The sequence below is a fragment of the Microcaecilia unicolor genome, chromosome 6, assembly GCF_901765095.1.
Source record: "Microcaecilia unicolor chromosome 6, aMicUni1.1, whole genome shotgun sequence".
In the NCBI taxonomy this organism is placed as follows: domain Eukaryota; kingdom Metazoa; phylum Chordata; class Amphibia; order Gymnophiona; family Siphonopidae; genus Microcaecilia; species Microcaecilia unicolor.
This window is the reverse complement of record NC_044036.1, coordinates 37,879,059-37,900,194: the sequence shown is the minus strand read 5'-3', so window position 1 is coordinate 37,900,194 and position 21,136 is coordinate 37,879,059. Positions and strand designations below refer to the sequence as shown.

Below are 21,136 nucleotides of genomic sequence, written 5' to 3'. Positions count from 1 at the left end.
AGGACACAATTGTTGAGTTTGATTTGTGCACGTAGGGAGGCTGGTGGCAGTCAATGATTATAAAGTGTCACGAAGCATAGGCTCACCAGTTGAATGATATACACCAGTAGTGTGTTGTGTATATTTCTAGGATAAGCAGCATCAAATGTATTGTACTGTTTTGGGATCTTGCAACCTACAAGTAAGAATCCTTAGATACAATGAATTACAGTAATCCAATAATAGTGTAACTAAACATTGTTCTCTAGTTCTCTATCTTCCCTTCCTTTGGAAAAGATTTGCTCATTAGCATTTTCAAAAATATAAATTGTATTTTATATCACCTTTGTCCCTCCTCTACTACATACTTAGGACCTCTAGTGTCTTCTCCTACATCTTCTGGTATTGGTCACTTTCCCATGGAAATCTAATAGATAATATGTTTAGTTCTAGACAACTGGGAAACAGAGGAAGGCTGAGAATTTTGACCATGTTGGCTCCTTGGTTTTAGATGTTGCCAAACACTGCAACTGATGGTGTAAAAAAACCTTAATGAGATTTTAGTTAAAATATCTGGTACCATCAGCCTAACTGGATGGGCTGTTCTCTCACCCTCTAGTTCCCCCTATTTCTAACTCTTCAAAACTAGAATCACTTTAATGCAATCTTCACAGGTCAAGGTGAGAAGATTTAATCATCATGTCTGAACCCAAAATGTGCTATGCCCTCCCCGTCGTCTTTGTGTTGTTGTTGTTTTGTCAATTCTTGAACATTTCCCAAGCTCTGGTTACAAATTCTGTGAAGACAGATGTGAAGGAAGATACCATCTGGTGGGAGGAAGGGAGCAGAAAGAATAAGTAAACGTGGAAAGAGACTTCTTCGGCAGGGTCACAGTTACATCATTTCAAAAAAGCCATGAACTATTAGGAGATTGAAAAAAAAAAAAAAAAGAGCAGCTGTTAGTATTTTACAGTGCATTTTTAGACACAAAGAGAACAGCCTGTCATTGTTTTCTCAAAACCCAGATGACTAGGAATGAATTCCAACTAATCACGTCAATTTTAAAGTTATATGCAAAGAGAGCAAAGACACACAAAGAGTCAATATTTTTCTCACAACTAGGGTATTGCCAGGATTATCTGTTGAGACTTTAGTTCTTTGGGTGTTTTCTATTTTTACAGCCACATTTAAACAACATACAAGTGTTTGTACTTTGTGATCTAAGTTACAAAGGAAAAGCATGCTAGAATATTCTTCTCGTACTTATTCACTACTGGCCAACCTGTGCACTAGCCACTTGACCTTTGTGATCTCTAATGAATATATTTTAATTAACTTAGCTAAATTGAAGGGTACAGCTAAAGTGTGCTTCCCTGGTTTGTAAAGATTTTAGGTCATGGATGGTTGATTTGTTTGGATTATTTTAATGTTCTATGTTGTTACATAATTTATTGTTTTTACATTTTTAATTATTGCAAACCACCCAGATGTTACACAGAGGTTCATTTCAAAGCACATTAGATTCACAAGGTTATATACTCTGGAGCTCATTTTTGGAAGAAGTGACCTAAAGCAGCATTTGGACGTTTTTCTCACAAAAACGTCCAAATGGGTATTTTTCAGATGTTTTTTCTATGCTGTTCATCTGCAGTACATCCAAATCTCAAGGGGGCATGTTGGGAGCCTGTTAAGGGTGGGATTTGGGCGTTCCTAAGACTTAGACTTTTTCAGCTATAATGGAACAAAACAAAACAAAACAAAAACATTTTGATCTAGATCTGTTTTCATAATGAATAAGGCAAAAAATAAAGGTGCCCTAAAGGACCAGATGACCACTGGAGAGAATCAGGGATGACCCCCCCCCCTCCCCCCCAAATACTTTTCCCAGTGGTCACTAACTAGGGTTACCATATTGTATCCTCTGAAAAAGAGGACACATGTCACGCCCCCCCTGCCCCCGCCCCCGCCCACAGCACGTCCCTTTCGGATCCTCATCCTGCCCCCTATACCCCTCCCCCGCCACCTCCCCTCCCCCTTGTCACATATTCCCCTCCCCTCCCCTTACTTACTATCCAGCTCTGGTGGTCTAGTGACCTCTTTGGGGCAGGAAAGAGCCCCCTCTTTCCTGCCCGGAGCGCTGCCTGCCCTTGCCTGCATCCTTCTCAGTCTCGGCTGGGGATTCAAAATGGCTGCCGAGAGTTAAAGCGGCTTCGCGAGACTTCAACTCTCTGCGACCATTTTGAATCCCCAGCCGAGACCAAGAAGGATGAAGGGCAAGGCAGCGCTCTGGGCAGGAAAGAGGGGGCTCTTTCCTGCCCCAAAGAGGTCACTAGACCACCAGGGAAGATGGTAAGGAAGGGGAGGGGAGACCCACGGCGCCGATCGCTCGCTCGCACGCACGTCCAGAAATCCGGACAAACGTGAATGCAGGCAAAACCCGTCAGATGCCCCGGACATGCCCTCAAAAAGAGGACATGTCTGGGGAAATCCGGACGAATGGTAACCCTATCACTAACCCCCTCCCACCCCCCAAAAATGTGAATAAAAATATGACTTACCAGCCGCTATGACAGCCTCAGATGTTATAGCCAGGTCTATTAGAGAAGCATGCAGGTCCCTGGAGTAGTTTAGTGGTCGGTGCAGTGCACTATGGAGTGGGGGACTCGGGTCCCTATCTCCCTCTACCTGTCACACTTGTGATGGAAACTGTGACCCCTCCAAAAGTCACCAAAACCCTACTGGTACCCACATATAAGTGCCCCCTTCACCCATAAGGGCTATTGTAGTGCTGTACAGTGGGAGGCAGTAGGTTTTGGGTGGGTTTCGGAGAGCTCAGGGGACAGGATAAAGGAGCAAAGGTGAGAAGTGGACCTGGGAGCATTTTTATGAAGTGCACAGAAGTGCCCTCTAGGGTGCCCCATTGCTCTTCTGGGATGTCTGGGGGACCAGTCTGCTAAAAATGCTGGCTCCTCCTTCATCCCAATGGCTTGATTTTCTACGTTTTCACTTATTTGGGCTCCTTTTACAAAGTGGCGGTTACCCCTCACTAAACAGGAAGTACCACCGGGCTACTGCAGCAGCTCGGCAGTACTTCCCACCCCAGAACCCAGTCATATCCAGTGCTACAAAAATATATTTATTTCTGTAGCGCCGGGGTGTACCCGGTGGTAATCGGGCAGTGTCACTCGCTGCCCGGTTACCACCGGGTTAGCGTTGGAGCCCTTACCGCCATCTCAATGGGTAGCAGTAAGGGCTCCCCGCCTCCCCCCCCCCCCCCCGAAATGGCTGCGCGGCAAGTGCTTTACTTGCCAAGCGGCCATTTCCCACAGAAAAGAAAGACTACTCTTTTACCAGCTGCTGTAAAAGGGGGCCTCAGTGCACATCAAAAACACGCGCCGACACCAACGCAGGACGCCTTTTGCCGCAGGTTGGTAAAAGGGGCCCAAAAACTTGTTCGAAAACAGTATTTAAAAAAAAAAAAAGATAGATGTTTTTCTTTTTTGAAAATGACCTTCTCTCCTATTTAACATCCAAAGTCGGACTTAGATGTCGTATCGAAAACACCCCTCCATGGGGCTTATTTTCAAAGCACTTAGATTTACAAAGTTCTGAAGTTTCTTCACCCAACGCATAATTAAACTCTGGAATTCGTTGCTGGAGAACGTGGTGAAGGCAGTTAGCTTAGCAGAGATTTTAAAAAGGGGTTAGACGGTTTTCTAAAGGACAAGTCCATAAACCACTACTAAAAGGACTTGGGAAAAATCCACAATTCCAGGAATAACATGTATAGAATGTCTGTACGTCTGGGAAGCTTGCCAGGTGCCCTTGGCCTGGATTGGCCGCTGTCGTGAACAGGATGCTGGGCTCGATGGACCCTTGGTCTTTCTCAGTGTGGCATTACTTATGTACTTATGTACTAAGAGGCGTATTTTCAAAGCACTTCTTGTATAGTAATCTATGTAACTTTGTAAATACGCCTCCATGTAACTTTGTAAATCTGTGTGCTTTGAAAAAGCGCACTATAGTAAACGCCAGCTCAGGTTCCACTTCATCATGACTAAACACTGGTATACGTGAAGAGACATTTTCAAAATGACGTCTAAATCAAGTGGTGAACATGGCAATTTTCGAACATGAAAAAACATCTATTTGTTTCAAAAATGACCATTTCCTAGACATTTTGTAGATATTTTGTGCTCAGTTCATTTTTCTTTTGTGATCAAATATATATTAAAAAAAAAAAGTCCAAAGGAAAATCGCACAAAAGAAGTCATTGTGACATATTGGGGGGGGGGGGGGCAGCATTCTTAGTAGACTGGTCACATAGACATCCCAGCAGCGCAGTGGGGCATCCTGGGGGCACTGCAGTGGAAATCACATAAAAGGCCCCAGTTACACATCTCACCGTTGCCCCCTTTTATTGAATGGGGTGCCCTCCAAAACCCACCAAAAACCTACTGCACCCAACTGTACACCACTACAATACCCCTTATGGCTGCAGATGCCACCTATACGTGGGTACAGTAGGTTTTTGGTGGGTTTTAGAGGGCTCACACTTTCTACCACAAATGTTACAGTTAGACTGAGATATGGGCCTGGGTCCCTTTCTCTACAGTGCACTGCAGCGACCACTAGGCTACTCCAGAGACCTGCTTGCTGCTCTAATAGGACTGGCCATAACATCTGATGCTGTCATAGAGGCTGGTATGTACTGTTTCTTTCACACCTTTGGAGGGTTGAAGAGGTTCAGTGACCATCTGGTCATTTAGGACAACTTTTTGTGACTTAGTCATGACTGAATCAGATCAAGACCAAAATATCTAACTTTTAGCACTGGATGTGTTTGCTTTGTTCCATTATGGCAGAAAAAAAGTCCAGGTTTTGGGAATGCCTAAATCTTGCCCCAACACACCCCTGACATGCCCCCCCCCCCCCCCTGTGATTTGGATGCACTGCAGATGAACTGCATAGAAAAATGTCTTAAAAATGTGTTTCAAAATACGATTTGGACGTTTTGAACAAAAAAAAAAACTATCCATCTGCCGCTTTGTGCTGCTTTTTGGGTGTTTTTCTGTTTCGAAAATGAGCCTCTTAATCTCTGACTCTCCCTGCTAAATTGGGGCACTGACCATAGACATCTGCCCTGTTCCGGTCCTACTTCCCAACTACTGGAATTGCTGTCAAAGCCCACTCCAGCCTCGATCCTGATCTGGTTTTTTGACATTTACGGGACCCGGACTGTAGAAGTCTGCCCGTCATTGATCGTAGTTCTCAGTCTCTGAAGCTGCTGTCAAAGCTCACTGCAGTTAAGAGGTAATTAAAGTTTTGGTTTAATTGGATTCCATCCTTTTTCTATATAGTGTTTCTTTATGTTTACAACACGCATTCTTGAATTCCTCACTGTTTTTGTCTTCACAACCTCCCGCGGGACAGCATTCCAGGCATCCACCATCCTTCCTGTGAAAAAGTATTTCCTGACATTGCTCCTGAGTCTCCCACCCCACAACCTCCACTCATGAATTCTAATTTTACCATTTACCCATCTCTAAAAAGATTAGTTTGCATATTAATTTTAAGTATTTAAACATCTGTATCATATCTCCCCATTCCCTCCTTTCCTCTAGGGCAGTGATGGGCAACCTTTTGAGCTTGGTATGTCAAAATTCGCCAAAAAACCGAGCATAACTCGGGTGGTGTGTCACTTCGAGAAAAATCTACTAGGACCGCCCCCAGGCCCCCCTACCCAAGATCGCTGCCCACCCGAGGTCGCTGGGCCCCCCCTCCACCTGCTACCGGGCCCAGAACTAACCTTAAAGCCTCCTTTCACGTCGCAGCAAGCAGCAGCAGGGCAGACCTCTCCTCCTTCCTTCTGTGCTCTGCCCTCGCGGACGTTACGTCAGGCGAGGGCGGGACACGGAAGGAAGGAGTGGCCTGCCCTGCTGCTGCTTGCTGCGACGTGAAAGGAGGCTTTAAGGTTATTTTCCGGGAGCGAGGAGGGAGGGCGGACCACATTGCGGCGGTGGCGCGTGTCATCGAAAATGGCTACGCGTGTCAGTGCTGACACGCGTGTCATAGGTTCGCCATCAGGGCTCTAGGGTATAGTGGTACAATGGGCAGTGTATCAATTCAATAAATGAAATAGCGACAAAATTGGTATATCAAATAAATACATTACGATACAACATAAATGAATCTGAGGGACACAGATGTATACAACTTACTCAGATGCTTTTATTAGCTAACTGTGGGGCCCTTTTACTAAGCCGCGTAAGCGTCTAAGCGCGTCCAACATGCGCCAAAATGGAGTTACTGCATGGCTACCATGTGGCTCTTGCAGTAATTTCATTTTTGGCGCACACCCGATACACACGGCTGGAAAATAATTTTTGATTTCTGCCGTGCGAATTGGACACTCGCCAAGTGGCATTTGGTGCACGTAGGTCATTTCTGCCCGGTTACCGCGTGAGACTTTACCGCTAGGTCAATGGCTGGTGGTAAGGTCTCTGACCCAAAATGGACGCACGGCAATTTTGATTTTGCCACACGTCCATTCTCGGCAAAAAAGTTTTTAAAAAGCCTTTTTTACAAGCCCGCTGCAAAATGGATTGGCGCGCGCCCGAAACTCGCGCCTACACTACCGCAAGCCATTTTTCAGCGCATCTTAGTAAAAGGACCCCTGTATAAATGAAACACCACAGAGAAATGCAGTCAGTCTATGACAGTGAGGCCACTGGCTTAATATACAGGACATAATATGATATTATTTCCTAGGAACGCCAGAAGGAAGCTCTCTTTAGCACAACGTAAGTACTACAGCGAGCGTTAGCAGTAAATTTAGAGAGTGAGATCATTTTGCACATATCTTGGCTTAGGAGTGAGGTATGGTACATGAAAAATGAACTAACAGGAGTCACTACCCAGTTTTTGTTAATTATTTTTTTGTCCACAAACTCTTGATAAGTTTGTTTGAACTAAAACAAAATAGTTTACTCTTGCTTTTCAGAAGTTTTTTTTTTAATGCATTAGTTTAAGAAAGGCCAAAAGAAAGTTCTTTTGCACTCAAACAATTTTGCCTGTTATAATGTGTTTGCAGATAATGAAAGATCTGCTGTTAAGATCAATCCTGCAGAGTATGACAAGCCAAGATAAAAAGTGCTCTTTGTAGAAAATCCAAGAATTTTGGAATCATTTTGAACCATGTCTTATAAAACAAGGCCATTTTTGTTCTTATTGATTTCTTCCCATTGCATTTTATTGAACTGCATAAAAATTGCAGGAAATTTGGGTGGGGGTGGGGGGGTCTTTTACAAAGGCGCTCTAGTGTTTTTAGTGTGTGCTAAACGCTATAGACACCCATATATTCCTATGGGTGTCTGTATCAGTGCTTATCTTTAGCGTGTTTGAAAAAGGACACCTTGGTTACTAATTAAAGGTTAACACTGAAAGCGATATCCAAAAGCAATTTCGCATTTGCCAGCCACTTGAGCACTATTTATTTATGTTCAAATTTGTTTACTGGTTGTATTCTCACTACTTACAAAATATACATTGACTAGTGTAACCACTGTCTACATCACCATGACATGTCTCAAGAACTTGTAGCATTTCATTCAACAACATTTTGCAAAAAAGGTTAGTTTTGTCTATTGCTTCCTGTGCACAACCTATTTTCGCTTATTCGAATCTCAACCTAACTGTCTCAACTTTAGTGCCATCCAAAACCAAACTTTACAGAACAAGTTCACCTAACCCTACCCTGCCCCCCCTCCCTCCCATCATTTACACCCCACATTTTCCCAAGTGTGTCAGGCCCAATGTGGCTTACATCACACTGCAAAGGCGGACGCCAATGCAGTAAATTAAGCTAATACATCATGAAACCTACATAAGAAATAAAGGAGAGGATAGGGAAGAAATGAAAGGAACAGGGAAATCAGGGGAGAGAAGGGAAGGGTGGATGTGTCCAAAATTGTCATTATATTGTTATGAATCAAGTCGTGGAGACACATCTTTAATGCTGTGTGCTTGTAGAGTGTTTTCCCTTTCTGGTGGTCCGCTTTACATATTTCTAAGGAATATTGATTTTATTGATGACAGTATCAAAAAGTACATCCAATCAAATGCACGTACAACAATACACATGGAGCACGTACAACAGAAAAAATGAAAAGCAACCTGTCATCAGATATTTTACAAATTTCCCACCCCATCCTAATAGTACTCAGAAAACTATCGACAACCCCAGTAATAGACTAATCATCCAAGAAATGAAATGCAGATAGTCTGTACAAGACACAAAACCTGTGATCAAAAGCTAACTTATACAGACGTCAAACTAGTAGACAACGAATGTCCTCAAGAAAAGCATATACTATCACCTCTAGTTCTACAAACCCAACCTCCCTCCACCCCAACCCAACCCTATCCTTTCTTACGAAGAAACTGTGTGTGTAGGTGAACAAAGTATCTGTTAACAAAAAAAAAAACAAAAACAAAAAAAAACTGGGTGTGTAATATCGCATACCTGGGTGATGGTTTCCCTTTAAAACTTATGACAATACATTTGGAGTAATGGTGGTAGAAGCACTATGACACCTGGTCAGCATACAGATGTGTTAATTTTTCAGGGCATTCTAGTGTTGTCATGCCCATTTTATGTAGAACATTGAGATCGGAATTCCAAATGCCCAGGTTGGGACGTGCTCTCTTCTTGCATTATTTTACAAAAGGTTCTGTTGAATGCAGAGTCTTTTGTATAATACCTATAAAGATGTACAACAGTGTCTGTGTATCTGCCGGCATGCGCAGCAGGAGTAACCATTGTACAAATACATACATATAAGTGCAGCCGATTATATAGTGAGACTGCAATTTTCAATTTTCTCCATTTTGGAAGTGGAAATAAATAACAGGGGATTAAGGAAAATGACCCCCTTAATCCCTTGTCGAAAACAAGTACTTTTTAAAAATTCTGTGTGTGCCTTTGAGCTGATGTAAAACCCAATAAGGATTTTCTTCCCCATAAACATGTATTCGCTTTGTAAAACTGGGAACACACATGTAGCTTTCTGTACCACCTAATGCACTCCCCAAACACACCCCCTTGAAATCTCTGCACGGTGTAGTTCTCCATATGTATCTAGTAACTTTCTAAACAAAAAGAAGGAGGTATGCCCCCTATGGAAGGCAAATCCAAAAAAAGCAAGGAGTAGGGAACAAGATCCATGGACTTCCAAACAAACAAGTAAACATAGTAGATGACAGCAGAAAAAGACCTGCACGGTCCATCCAGTCTGCCCAAGAAGATAAATTCATATGTGCTACTTTTTTTATTTGTACTGTCCTCTTCAGTGCACAGACTGTATAAGTCTGGCCAGCCCTATCCCTGCCTCCCAAACACCAGCTCTGGCACAGACCCTGTAAGTCTGCCCAGCACTATCCCTGCCTCCCACCACCGGCTCTGGCACAGACCCTGTAAGTCTGCCCAGCACTATCCCTGCCTCCCACCACCGGCTCTGGCACAGACCATATAAGTCTGCCCAGCACTAGCCCCGCCTCCCAACCACCAGCCCCGGCACAGACCGTATAAGTCTGCCCAGCACTAGCCCCGCCTCCCAACCACCAGCTCTGCCACCCATTCTAGGCTAAGCTCCTGAGGATCCCTTCCTTCTGCCCAGGATTCCTTTATGTTTATCCCATGCATGTTTGAATTCCGTTACCGTTTTCATCTCCACCACCTCCCGCGGGAGGGCATTCCAAGCATCCACCACCCTCTCCGTGAAAAAATACTTCCTGACATTCTTCTTGAGTCTGCCCCCCTTCAATCTCATTTCATGCCCTCTCGTTCTACCGCCTTCCCATCTCCGGAAAAGGTTTGTTTGCGGATTAATACCTTTCAAATATTTGAATGTCTGTATCATATCACCCCTGTTTCTTCTTTCCTCCAGGGTATACATGTTCAGGTCCGCAAGTCTCTCCTCATACGTCTTGTAATACAAATCCCATACCATCCTCGTAGCTTTTCTTTGCACCGCTTCAATTCTTTTTACATCCTTAGCAAGATATGGCCTCCAAAACTGAACACAATACTCCAGGTGGGGCCTCACCAACGACGTGTACAGGGGCATCAACACCTCTTTTCTTTTGCTGGTCACACCTCTCTCTATACAGCCTAGTAACCTTCTAGCTACGGCCACCGCCTTGTCACACTGTTTCATCGCCTTCAGATCCTCAAATACTATGACCCCAAGATCCCTCTCCCCATCCGTACCTAGCAGATTCTCACCGCCTAACACATACGCCTCTCTTGGATTTCTACTCCCTAAGTGCATCACTTTGCATTTCTTCACATTGAATTTTAATTGCCAAACCTTAGACCATTCTTCTAGCTTTTTCAGATCCTTTTTCATAAGTGGGACTACAAGGGTCCAAAGTTGAAGTTTTATTCAAAGTCATGCACAACAAATTCAATAGTAGACTCGACACGGTGCCGTGTTTCAGCAATCAGATGTTAGTATGCCTCAAAAAGTTGGAAAACAAATGAAGATCTACAATGCGAGCTCGTTGAGCAGCACAGAACAGCGCAGCTCTGGCCAAATGCACCGGAACAATATAAAAACCTTCTAACTTTCTAAAATCAACAATTACATGTGAATGACACAATTTACATGTGGAGACTCTTCTAAAATAAATTCCTATGTTGCTAGGGTTGACTGGAACAAAGAGAGTAGATGAACTCAACTATATTTCAGAGCAGAGGTTCCCAAACCTCTAATAAACCATTAATAAACTTACCTCAAAGAAACACCAAATAGCAAAAAAGTGATCTACAGAACTGTCCACTCTGCAGACTTGACTTACCTAGGAACCAAATGGTGGAACTCTTTACCACCCAAAATAAGAAATATACAGGAATATACTAGATTCCACAAAATCCTCAAATCGTTCCTATTCAAACAAACCCTCACAAAGAACAACCATATCTCAAACAATTAATTATTACCTGAATTGGTTATTACTCTATTTACCATTAACTTTCTCTTTGCTTCATATACAATTCTCATTTTTTCAAGCAAGTTTACCCTAATGGACCAGCTTAATTCCACCAGATCACCTACGATAATCCTGCTAAGACGTCGACGCTTACTCTGACCCCAATGTTATACTCAATCCCTCATCTTCTTCCCTCCATCCTTTACCATTTCCCTCCCATTCTCCTTCCCTTTCACCTATCATATCCTTGTCTACCTTCCCTATTCTAGTTCATTACATTCTTTTCACATGTCCTCTTTAATGCCTTTCATAATGTAAGTAGTTATGATCATCACAATTTATAATACTGTTCCTACATTTCCTTGTTTTTACTGTATTCTTTACCATGTAAGATGCTTTCTTTTACTATGTACTGTAAGCCGCACTGGACCTGCTGTATATGGGAAAGAGCGGGGTACAAATGTAATAAATAAAAATTCATAACAGATGTTAAACTTCCTTAGCTATCCCAGTATGTTTATGATACTGTATTGTAAAATTGGATTCTTACAAGAAGCATTATTCTTTGTTATGTATCCTATACAGTTTATTGTAAGCCACATTGAACTCAAACCTGTTTGGGATAATGTGGGACATAAATGTCACAAATAAATAAATAAAACCTCTCCTGGGCGATTCCCAGCCAGTCAGGGTTTCGGGATATCCACTATGAACGGTAACGGAATTCAAACATGCGTGGGATAAACATAAAGGAATCTGTTCAGAAGGAATGGATCCTCAGAAGCTTAGCCGAGATTGGGAGGCGGGGCTGTTGTTTTGGGAAAGGGAGCTAGTGGTGGGCAAGACTTTTACGGTCTGTGCCCTGAAAATGGCAGATACAAATCAAGGTCAGGTATACATATAAAGTAGCACATATGAGTTTATGTTGTTGGGCAGACTGGATGGACCGTGCAGGTCTTTTTCTGCCATCATTTACTATGTTATGTTACTATGAACATTCATGAGATACATCTGAATACAGTGGAGGCAGAGCATATTCACTGTGAATGTTCTGAAACCCTACAGACTGGGGTTTCCCAGGACGGGTTTGGGAACCTCTGTTTTAGAGTGAGTGCAGGAAATCTCTGACACATATATAAAGAAACTTAGTACTAATGTTAACCGGATACATGCAATGTTTCTGCATCTGCTGAGAAGTATTTGTTTCTTTTTCTTTTTTTTTAATTGGGTTTATAACCTGCACCATCCACTCTACTAGGCGGGTAAAAATACACATACAAAAAAAAAGAGAAAAACCAATACAAACTCGAAAATCATGGCAGGCAAGTTTCTCGCCGTTACTATACAAATTGAGTAATGCAGTCTCCTCTCAAAAGCTCACTGCAGCATCTCTAGGTAGAAAATTCAAGACAGTAAGAAAGCTTGCTAGAACAGCCAGGCTTTCAGATGAACTGTGTTGTAGATTCAGTCATTCTCAACTTTTGTGGTAATGCATTCCATACGTGGACATGTCTCAGCTAGGTGAAACTATGTGAGTGATGTCATGTGTAACTGTCAAGACCCCTCTGATCTCAGTGAATGAACTGGTATTCATATAATGGCGGGGGGGGGGGTGTCATTCTGTAACAGGACAACTAGAATTGAAGGGTCTGCAGTAGGAGCCTTTTCTATAAAGGATAATACACACCTAGGGCTCAATATTCAGACCGTGGGAGGGAGCCCAACTAAGTCCCGCGGTTGGCGCTCAGCCCGGATATTCAATACTGGCATTCAATATCTAAGTTTATGTTTGGCTGGTTCAAACTTAACCAGTCAATTCAATATTCAGCGCTGGCTGGTTAAGTTTGAACTGGCCAAAGATAGGACTGGTAGTCACATGGCCAAATATGGTGCCTTTAAATTCACTGACCATGTGGTCTATCAGGCCCTAAATTACTAAACTACAGGCTGTGCAAGTTCAATGATACTGTCTTAGGGTAAGAAAAATATAACAGCAAAGCCTCAAAGTTACATCAGTTTTGAGTACAAGAAAAAAAAGTTCCTATATCATTTGCTATTTACTACCTAATACCGCTTTCTTTTCTGACATAAATTCAGAAACAAAGTATACAACTACTCACAATTACTCACAATTTTGACTAGTGACAACAAAAATTTGGTTTCTGCTTTTATTTGGTTGTATAATGGTTGACAAGGGTATTCTACAGCAGACCACACATGCTTCCTCACTGGCTTTGTAAAACATCTCTTGTATGGGAGAACACACCGGAATGTTCTATTGTTTCCAACAAATCTCTAAAGATTTGGCCAATCCTAGCTGCAAATCCTTGAAAGTCATCTACAACAAAATTATCTTAGCAATTTGATCACATGGATGGAACCCCATCTTGCATAGGGGCTCTATGTGGGAAATGGGATGTCCAGGTCAGGACATTCATAGTTACCCCAGTATTTTACAAAAAGATCTGCAGAATGTAGAACTTTTTGTAAAATATATATAGGGCTGGATTCTATACATGGCGCCCAAAAAAAAATCAGTGCTGAAAAAAGCGCTATTCTATGAGCTGCGCTTAAAGTTAGGCGCGGTATATAGAATAGCATTTCTGCCCAGGAATCATGCCTAACTTTAGGCATAAGCCATTTGCGTCAACTGAAATGTGGTGCAAATGTACGTGCCTAATCCCCATTATTCTATGACAACGCGCGTTAATGTTAGGAACACCCCCATTCTGACTATTTCCGTGCCTCCTTTTTCAAATCGCACCGAAATTTACGTGCGTAAAGTTCAATTAAGTTTAATTAGTGCCAATAATTGCTTGTTCAAAATCCAATGATCGGTGCTAATTAGCTTGTTATTCAATTAAATTGCGCTTGCAAATTGGGCAAGTGCCCAAATTTGTGCACACAGTTTTTGGCGACTTTGATAGGATTAGGGGGATAAGGCCATCCAGGAGTGTATGTATATTTGCCGGCATACGTAGCTAGAGGAACCATTTTAAAAACCTACATGTGCATACAAGAGAGCAGAATTACTTGGGGTTTTACATGTGTATGCACTGACATCTACGCATGTAGGCATCACTTCTGTAATGTACACTTGTATTTGCCAGCACTAACATGGCATTTATACAGCGCATACTAAAAAGGCTACAAGAACAAGAGGAACCAATTAAGGAGGTGAGAGAAACAACTCTACTGAATTTTGAGCTGGTGTAAGACACCAAGGAGGTTAGCGCAATTGCTTCCAAATGGCAAGTGGAGACTCCAGGTCCAAACGAGCAGGTAGCTGGCTCTTGCACGTGCCTCAGAGCATGTTTATTTATTAAACTGTATATGTATTCTTATTGTATACTTTTCCAGAACTGCCCAGCTCAAGTAAAAAAACACAAATAGAGTAGGGTGTACGATGGCACATCCACAGGAGGCTTGAGTCCAAAAGGAAGAGTTTATTGTATCGATTGCACCATTAAGACTCAACATGGTACCGCATTTCAACGTTTCTGCCTGTGTCAGGACTCTGTAGATGTGCAGCCAAATAGCAAAACTCAATCAATGCTTTCATCAGAGTTGAAGAAAAAAAATGAATCAATGCTTTCCTCAGAGATGAAAAAAAGAGTGGGTGCCTTAGAGCTTGGAGAACTCTTCTTCGCAGGAGAACCATCACTGTGAATAGCACGGTGACGGTTCTCTCGCGAAGAAGAGGTTTCCAAGCTCTAAGGCACCCACTCTTTTCTTCAACTCTGAAGAAAGCATTGATTGAGTTTTGTTATTTGGCTGAACATCTACAGACTCCTGATGAAGGCAGAAACGCTGAAATATGGTACCACGTTGAGTCTTAATGGTGCAATTGATACAATAAACTCTTTGTTTTGGTTTCATGCCTCCTGTCTTTATGGTTGGAAGTGCCATCGTACACCCTCTTTTGTGTTTTTACTTGGCTCTCTGAAATTGCCATCTACATGTGTGTGCAATCTACAGGTGTTAATGTCAACACTTTCACATGAAGATGCTTCTAACATGACCACCTCCAAAACCCTAGCACCCACAGCTTAGAAACCAAGGGATCTTTGGATAGAACTGCAAGTATGATCACTGCTTGTAGGTAGGAAGCAGCTTGATACAGATGTTTCAGTTTTCGTAAAGAACAACATCTATAGACATGTGAATATATTTCATTACTTCCTTTCTCAAACTGATCACCAGTATTCCTCCCAAACTTTGTAAAAGGACAAAATTACCACAACAAGAGCAACATATCTCTGAAAAGATCAGAGGCATGAACATTTCATTCTGGACAGGTGAAAACTCTGGACTACTATGAATTTTAAGTACACTGGACTCTCTCTTTACAGCTGTTGTTAGAAGCCAAGCATTAGACGTGCTACCCAAAGAGGTGCAGGTTTGAAGTTTTAGGTTAGAGAAAAGAATTTTGAGAGGGTCCAGTGTTTTCAAGTCCAAGCACTATAGTCTGGGAGGAACTTTCGGCAACTTTGTAATGGGGTACTGGTTGGTGGCTCCCAGGTAAGGCCTCACCTCTGGGTCCTGTAATGACAGGTCGATGGTGCTGTGTAAATGCCGTTCCAAGGGAGGAGGTCTGCGAGGGACTGCTGAAACCAGACTTCTCTGACTTCTTTAATGTAGTAGGCGATGGCATTCCTGGCAAGAATGATTGATAAGTGCAATTTAATAATGCTAGGTCATGGAACCACAGCCTATGCAAATGTGAAAGTGGATGCAGAAGCAGCTAGACAGAATTTAGAGGACAAAAGAAATCAAATAACATGAAAAGCAAGCTGGCAGCTCTGTCTGGTTTTTGATCAGTTGTGCAGAATCTCCACTGTATTGTTGTAAATCTTGTCTGGCTTAGCGTTTCTGCAGCCAGTATTCTGAAGCTGTTCTAAAATTTTACAAACCTCGGACAACCACTGTCTATATTTACTGACAGTGTGCGTTCTGGACATACATACTAAAATGTATTTACTTTCCTTTAGTCTTCCCTTCCAAACCCTGATTAATATAAACAAGGGAGTTGAGCCATAGCCTAATTAAGGGAGCAATTTTCATTCAGCTGCCTCCTGGCAACGCATGCAGGTACTTTTGTACTCGCATACCCTGTGGTGAGTTTTTAAAAGAAAGTTAGCTGGATAGTTTGATTCCCTTTGAAATTTGCTGAAGCTAGTATTTTGTCCCTGCCATTTCCTGGCCAGAGTTAAGGCAGGGGGAGGGTTACGCATATATATTTAAAAATTTCACTATGTGTGAGTAGTTTTGCCTCCCTGACCCAATCGGACCCTAGGGGATATTTACTTTAAATGCAGCTATACGTAGCCATCCAGTAAAACTACCAAGCTACGTTTGGCTGCTCTGTGCAGGTTTTTTTTTTTTTTAGCCCAATTGATCTAATCAACTGGACCCTTTGTTAGCTGGCTAGATCCTTTTGAAGCCTGCCATCCAAGGATCCCATTATTCAAAAGCATTGGGCATGGAAACCAGTAATACTATAGCAGGGGGCTGCCAGCCTTATGGTTCCGTGTGGGAGACCTCAGTACAGTTCCTGGGCCCAGCTTCACGTCCTTCTTTAGTTGGGACTGGATGCTGCAGCCTAACAACTTCTCAGTAAACACAACAGCAGCACCAGGGGCAATGGAGGGTTAAGAGACTTGCCCAGAGTCATAAGGAGCTGCAGTGGGAATCAAACCCAGTTCCCCAGAATCAAAGACCACTGCACTAACCACTAGGCTACTCTACCATAGTCCATAACCTAGAGCCAGACAAAATGTAGGTAAATTAGAATGCAGGCGCCGAGCATCAGTAGAGGCTGGTTCTCAATGAAAACAAACAGGAAGATGCCACTGGGCTTAAACCCCAAACCCTGCGCTTAAACTATGGGAGGTGACCCTGAATGGGATTATATACCCTTGTTAATAGGAGCCATCTGCCCTGGGCCAGTGTTCTCATTTTTTGGCTCAGAAAGCAAAAAGCTATACCTCCAAAATGCTCAGCCGCTATATCCCTCAATGGAGCTGACTATCTCCTCTTTTGGGGTTTTTCCAAGTTCCTGGCTGTTGAAGGCAGTGAGGGAATGTGTTTAGGAACCATTGGCTGTGCCATGTCTAGACCAATACATCAAGTGAACTTGAACTGGTCTAAACAGAGTTTAAATCTTTAATATTTGTACAAGCTGGTTAAATACTTATTTTAATATTTTGAGAAGTATGTACTAAAGGTTTCTACCATATCTGTCATACTGTGGAAACCCATTAATAATAATCAAGCCCTTTATGCAATTTAATTTATATGTAGGCTCATGATTTCTTTATGGCCATAAACTGTCCTCAGGTAGATTTTTTTTCAATTGCCACTTTCATGTGATGATCTACCTTTGGAGTCATTATCCAACTCCATATAACATAGTCGTCTTTGAGAATGTCCATTCATTAATAAATAATCAAATAGGGTCATGCATTTTATATCTCCCTAAATTCAATGTCTGACACAGCACTACCCTTTGATCTTAACATTTGCATCAGGGACGTCCTTCCCTGTGGAGACCAGCGTTCACATGAACAGAATTCAATATATTTATTTGTCTTAAGGATCAATTTTATTACAAATGATCTCTGCACTTTTTATGAGCAACTAGCCAAACTGACCAGGGACAGGCCACAGGTTGAGCTGCCACTTCATTTCTAAATATAGTTTTTTGTCCTTGGAGAGAGAAGAGGAATGTAACAGAAGGTTAGGCAATGCAAAGCCATTAGCATAATTCGCCTTTTCATATAACGCACCAGCATGTTGCCAGCACGACACTCCAGCTGCAGAGGTGATACATTCGGGTTAATATATGAAGAAATCCAGTAAACATGCAAGGAGAAAAGGTATTATTATCTAAGAACAAGCCAACTGAGGTTCCATTCTTTTAACTTGTATCATTGCTCAGATACATTGTCGTTATTTCATGTTTTTAAAGAAATTCTGTTTTCATTTCATTGAGCACCATGTTGTTGTGGTTCGAAATCACCATTTTGATCATTCTGCATTTTTTTTAATCCGACCCAGTGGTCAGTCTTCTTTTTAAACGCTGGCTGCTATAGATAAATATAAATCTGGACATTCAGTGGTGACCAACCCACCATCCTAATAGGTGCAACAGTCAGTCCAGTATCCAGACAGCTACCCAGATAAAGACAAGATTACTATCTGGATCATGGGAGCCAACTTTTCAAAATTATTGGGGGTGCTAAGCCCAATGGACATAATCCCTCCCTGGACACATACAAGGAATTTTTCCAATATTGGGGGTGCTCAAGCACCAACAGCACCCACAGAGTCGGCTCCAATGATCTGGATAAAAGTTAGGACAGCAAAAAGGCTATCTGAATATCGCTACTAACTAGTTATCTTCGCTCCGCCACCATACTGCTCTAGCCCTATCCAGATAGAGCCAATGCGGGTTATATTGATATTCAGCAGCATTATCTGGATAGTGCCATGAAACATTTGCAGACACCTGCGGCTCAGGGAAATATATGGATAACTGTGGACATCTGGATATTTCTCTTTGAATACTGGTCCCACCATGGCAGAGGTCAGATGTAGCATCTGCTGCATAAGCTTTTATTGGTCAGACAGGGCTGGCCTGATAGCTCAGAGCTAAGTAATGTACACTGCCATGTGGATGAACTTAAGTTCTACACACCAGGCCTCTGCTCCCCAGGCTGGCTATTCTGCGTTCACAGACCCTGAGGGTCTGAGCCATTGCTCAACCGTAACAATTGTTGGCTAGACTCGGGGTTCCTAGTTTGTTGCCCCTGAGTTGAAAGGTAGATAAGGCCAAAGGAGGTACTGCCTGCTAGTGGACACTAACTAGGTCTCCTTCCAAATTTGTATCCTGGGCCCCAGCATTGCTAACATTGGAAAGGAGTGGGAGGACACTGCTAGATTAAACTTTTAAAAGTTTTAAGAGATAGAGACAAGGAGCAGCTGAGCTGTAAGCTTCAGTACTGTATTGTCTCTTGACACGGTGCTGAATTGATGTCTTCCCCTTAGCTTATGGACACACATTGGGTAATATGGAAGAAAAGTGGGAGAGGGTAGATATGAGACACATAAACACTTCCTGGTATAAATGCACAGGAAGCAGGCTTCATTCAGCTGAAAGGAATCTCTGGAAGAAGGGAGTATAGAATGAAGGTGAAAAAGAACAAATTCAGGAGTAATCTAATAAAACATTTCTTTATGAAAATGGTAGTGGATACGTGGAACAGCCTCCCAGCGGAGGTGATGGAGACGAAAACTATATCTGAGTTTAAGAAATGATCAGAGCTTTGCAGTTAGTGTGGATGGGTAGGCTATATGGTCCTTATCTACTGTCAGTTTCTATGTTTCTATACAGTACAGATAATTTTCCAACAGATTTATTTGGCCCCTGATAACGCAGTTTTAAAAGCCCACATTCCTTCATGGGAAAGAATCATACTGGACCAAAGGGAAATGTTGGGAATTGCCAGTTAATACTTTGCAGGGAGTGAGGCAGTTATGTCTTAATTTCTGAAACGAGCACGAAGACCTCATTTATCCAATCAGAAAGGAACAATGGTGCTCAATGAAACAAGATTTTTTTTTATAATCATTAAAAACCTTCATTTGACATCTCAGTTTGCCATTTTCCTAATACTAAAAGTTTGTTTTTATCCATTCCAAGACATGCACCACATCCATCTGCTTAAAGGCACAAGCGGAAATGAAGCCATTGTTTCTGAATGCACGTTGTCATTGAAGCCAGTGCACTGATGCTGAAGTCCAGCGGTAAGGCTTTACAAAGTCCGCACGTCGCAAACCTCCAACCCACTGTTAATGAACAACTGTGTAGGGGACAAAAGGTTCAGGTCTCTTTGCCGTCTTCCAAGGATGAGTGGTGTGTTGTTTTTATGCTTGCTATTACTTGCTACGACAGGAAAAGTACAATATACAACAATGCTTCCTACGCTGAAACATATTCAATTAAAGCCTAAAAAGATTTTCTCATGTGTAAGTACCCAAAACACTGCAGAAAATAAATATATCAGTGAAAGCATCTACTCTTTGGCATCCTGCTGGGTGCTTGGGATCTGCTGGAGACAGAATGCTGCACTCGATGGACCTTTGGTCTGATCCAGTATGGCACGTTCTTATAAAATGATTATCATTGCTCACATTTTTGTTCACATCATCTGTATTTTCAGCACAACAATTTTTTGCATAGTGTCATCAACCCACATCAGTATAACCACATCCACATACCCTAACAAAAAAATTAATTAAATTAAAAATGAATGATCTTGGTGCTAACTTTGCTGAGAATCTAGGAGGTTGTACCAAACTGAATGAATGTCCTCCAGATCATAATTCCACAGTACAGCTTCAAACCTTATATGATCAACTATCAGTGGGAATATTTTCGTGAACCATCCCAGAAATGTAAGCAATGTTCCTGCTAAGCAGCTTTGAGCTATATGGGAGTCATCTGCTGGCGATCCTGCTGGTAGGAGGTGCCAAGATATTAAGCCTTCTAAACACAGCAAAGGTAGCAGGACATCATCTGCACCTCATCCCCACTGGCCTGTGGAACAATTTATCCACACAGGAATCCAATACTCTTGAGAAACAATTTCACACACACAAACTCACTCCTCCTAATATTCACCCGGTGGCGGGCAGTGGTTTGACTGGCCGCCACCAGGGTTAAACCTGGATATTCATTGCTGGGTCATTTCCCTACGGGAGGGGGGGGGTGTTTGGCCATTAAACACTTAACTGGTTAAACCAATACTCAGCAGCTGACCGGTTAAGTTATAGCGGTTAAAGATGCGCCTGCCACTTATTTGGTCCAATTTAACCGCTAATGTTATCGGTCTGGTGCTGAATATCCGTGCCTAACTGGATAAGTCACGCAGTGTAGCCAGTTATCTCCTGCTGAATATTCGCAGTTAACTGCAAAAATGCTACTGAACTGGTCAGTGACTGTTTCTGACCAGTTAAATGATGCTGAATGTCGGGGGGGGGGGGGGGGGGGGGGGGACAGTTTCCTCTGTCAAAGCAGAGCTTGAGACCAGTAGTTGACAAGCCTGCTATGCTTTGAAGCAGGTGCTAAATGGCATTACATGGTACCACACACTCTCTAGAG

At 42.5% G+C, this 21,136-nt stretch overlaps 1 protein-coding gene across 4 annotated transcripts in view; it reads right to left on the bottom strand.

The window, feature by feature from the left end:
* NFIA (nuclear factor I A) overlaps positions 1-21,136 on the bottom strand; it is a 649,330-nt gene that overhangs the window by 146,294 nt on the left and 481,900 nt on the right. For 2 of the 4 annotated variants that reach the window (XM_030206347.1, XM_030206348.1), the window contains exon 7: positions 15,505-15,627. The exons of the other annotated variants lie outside the window; for them this stretch is intronic. In XM_030206347.1, coding sequence (XP_030062207.1) covers positions 15,505-15,627 — 123 coding nt within the window. The remainder of the gene's footprint in view (positions 1-15,504; positions 15,628-21,136) is intronic. 4 annotated transcript variants of the gene reach the window in all.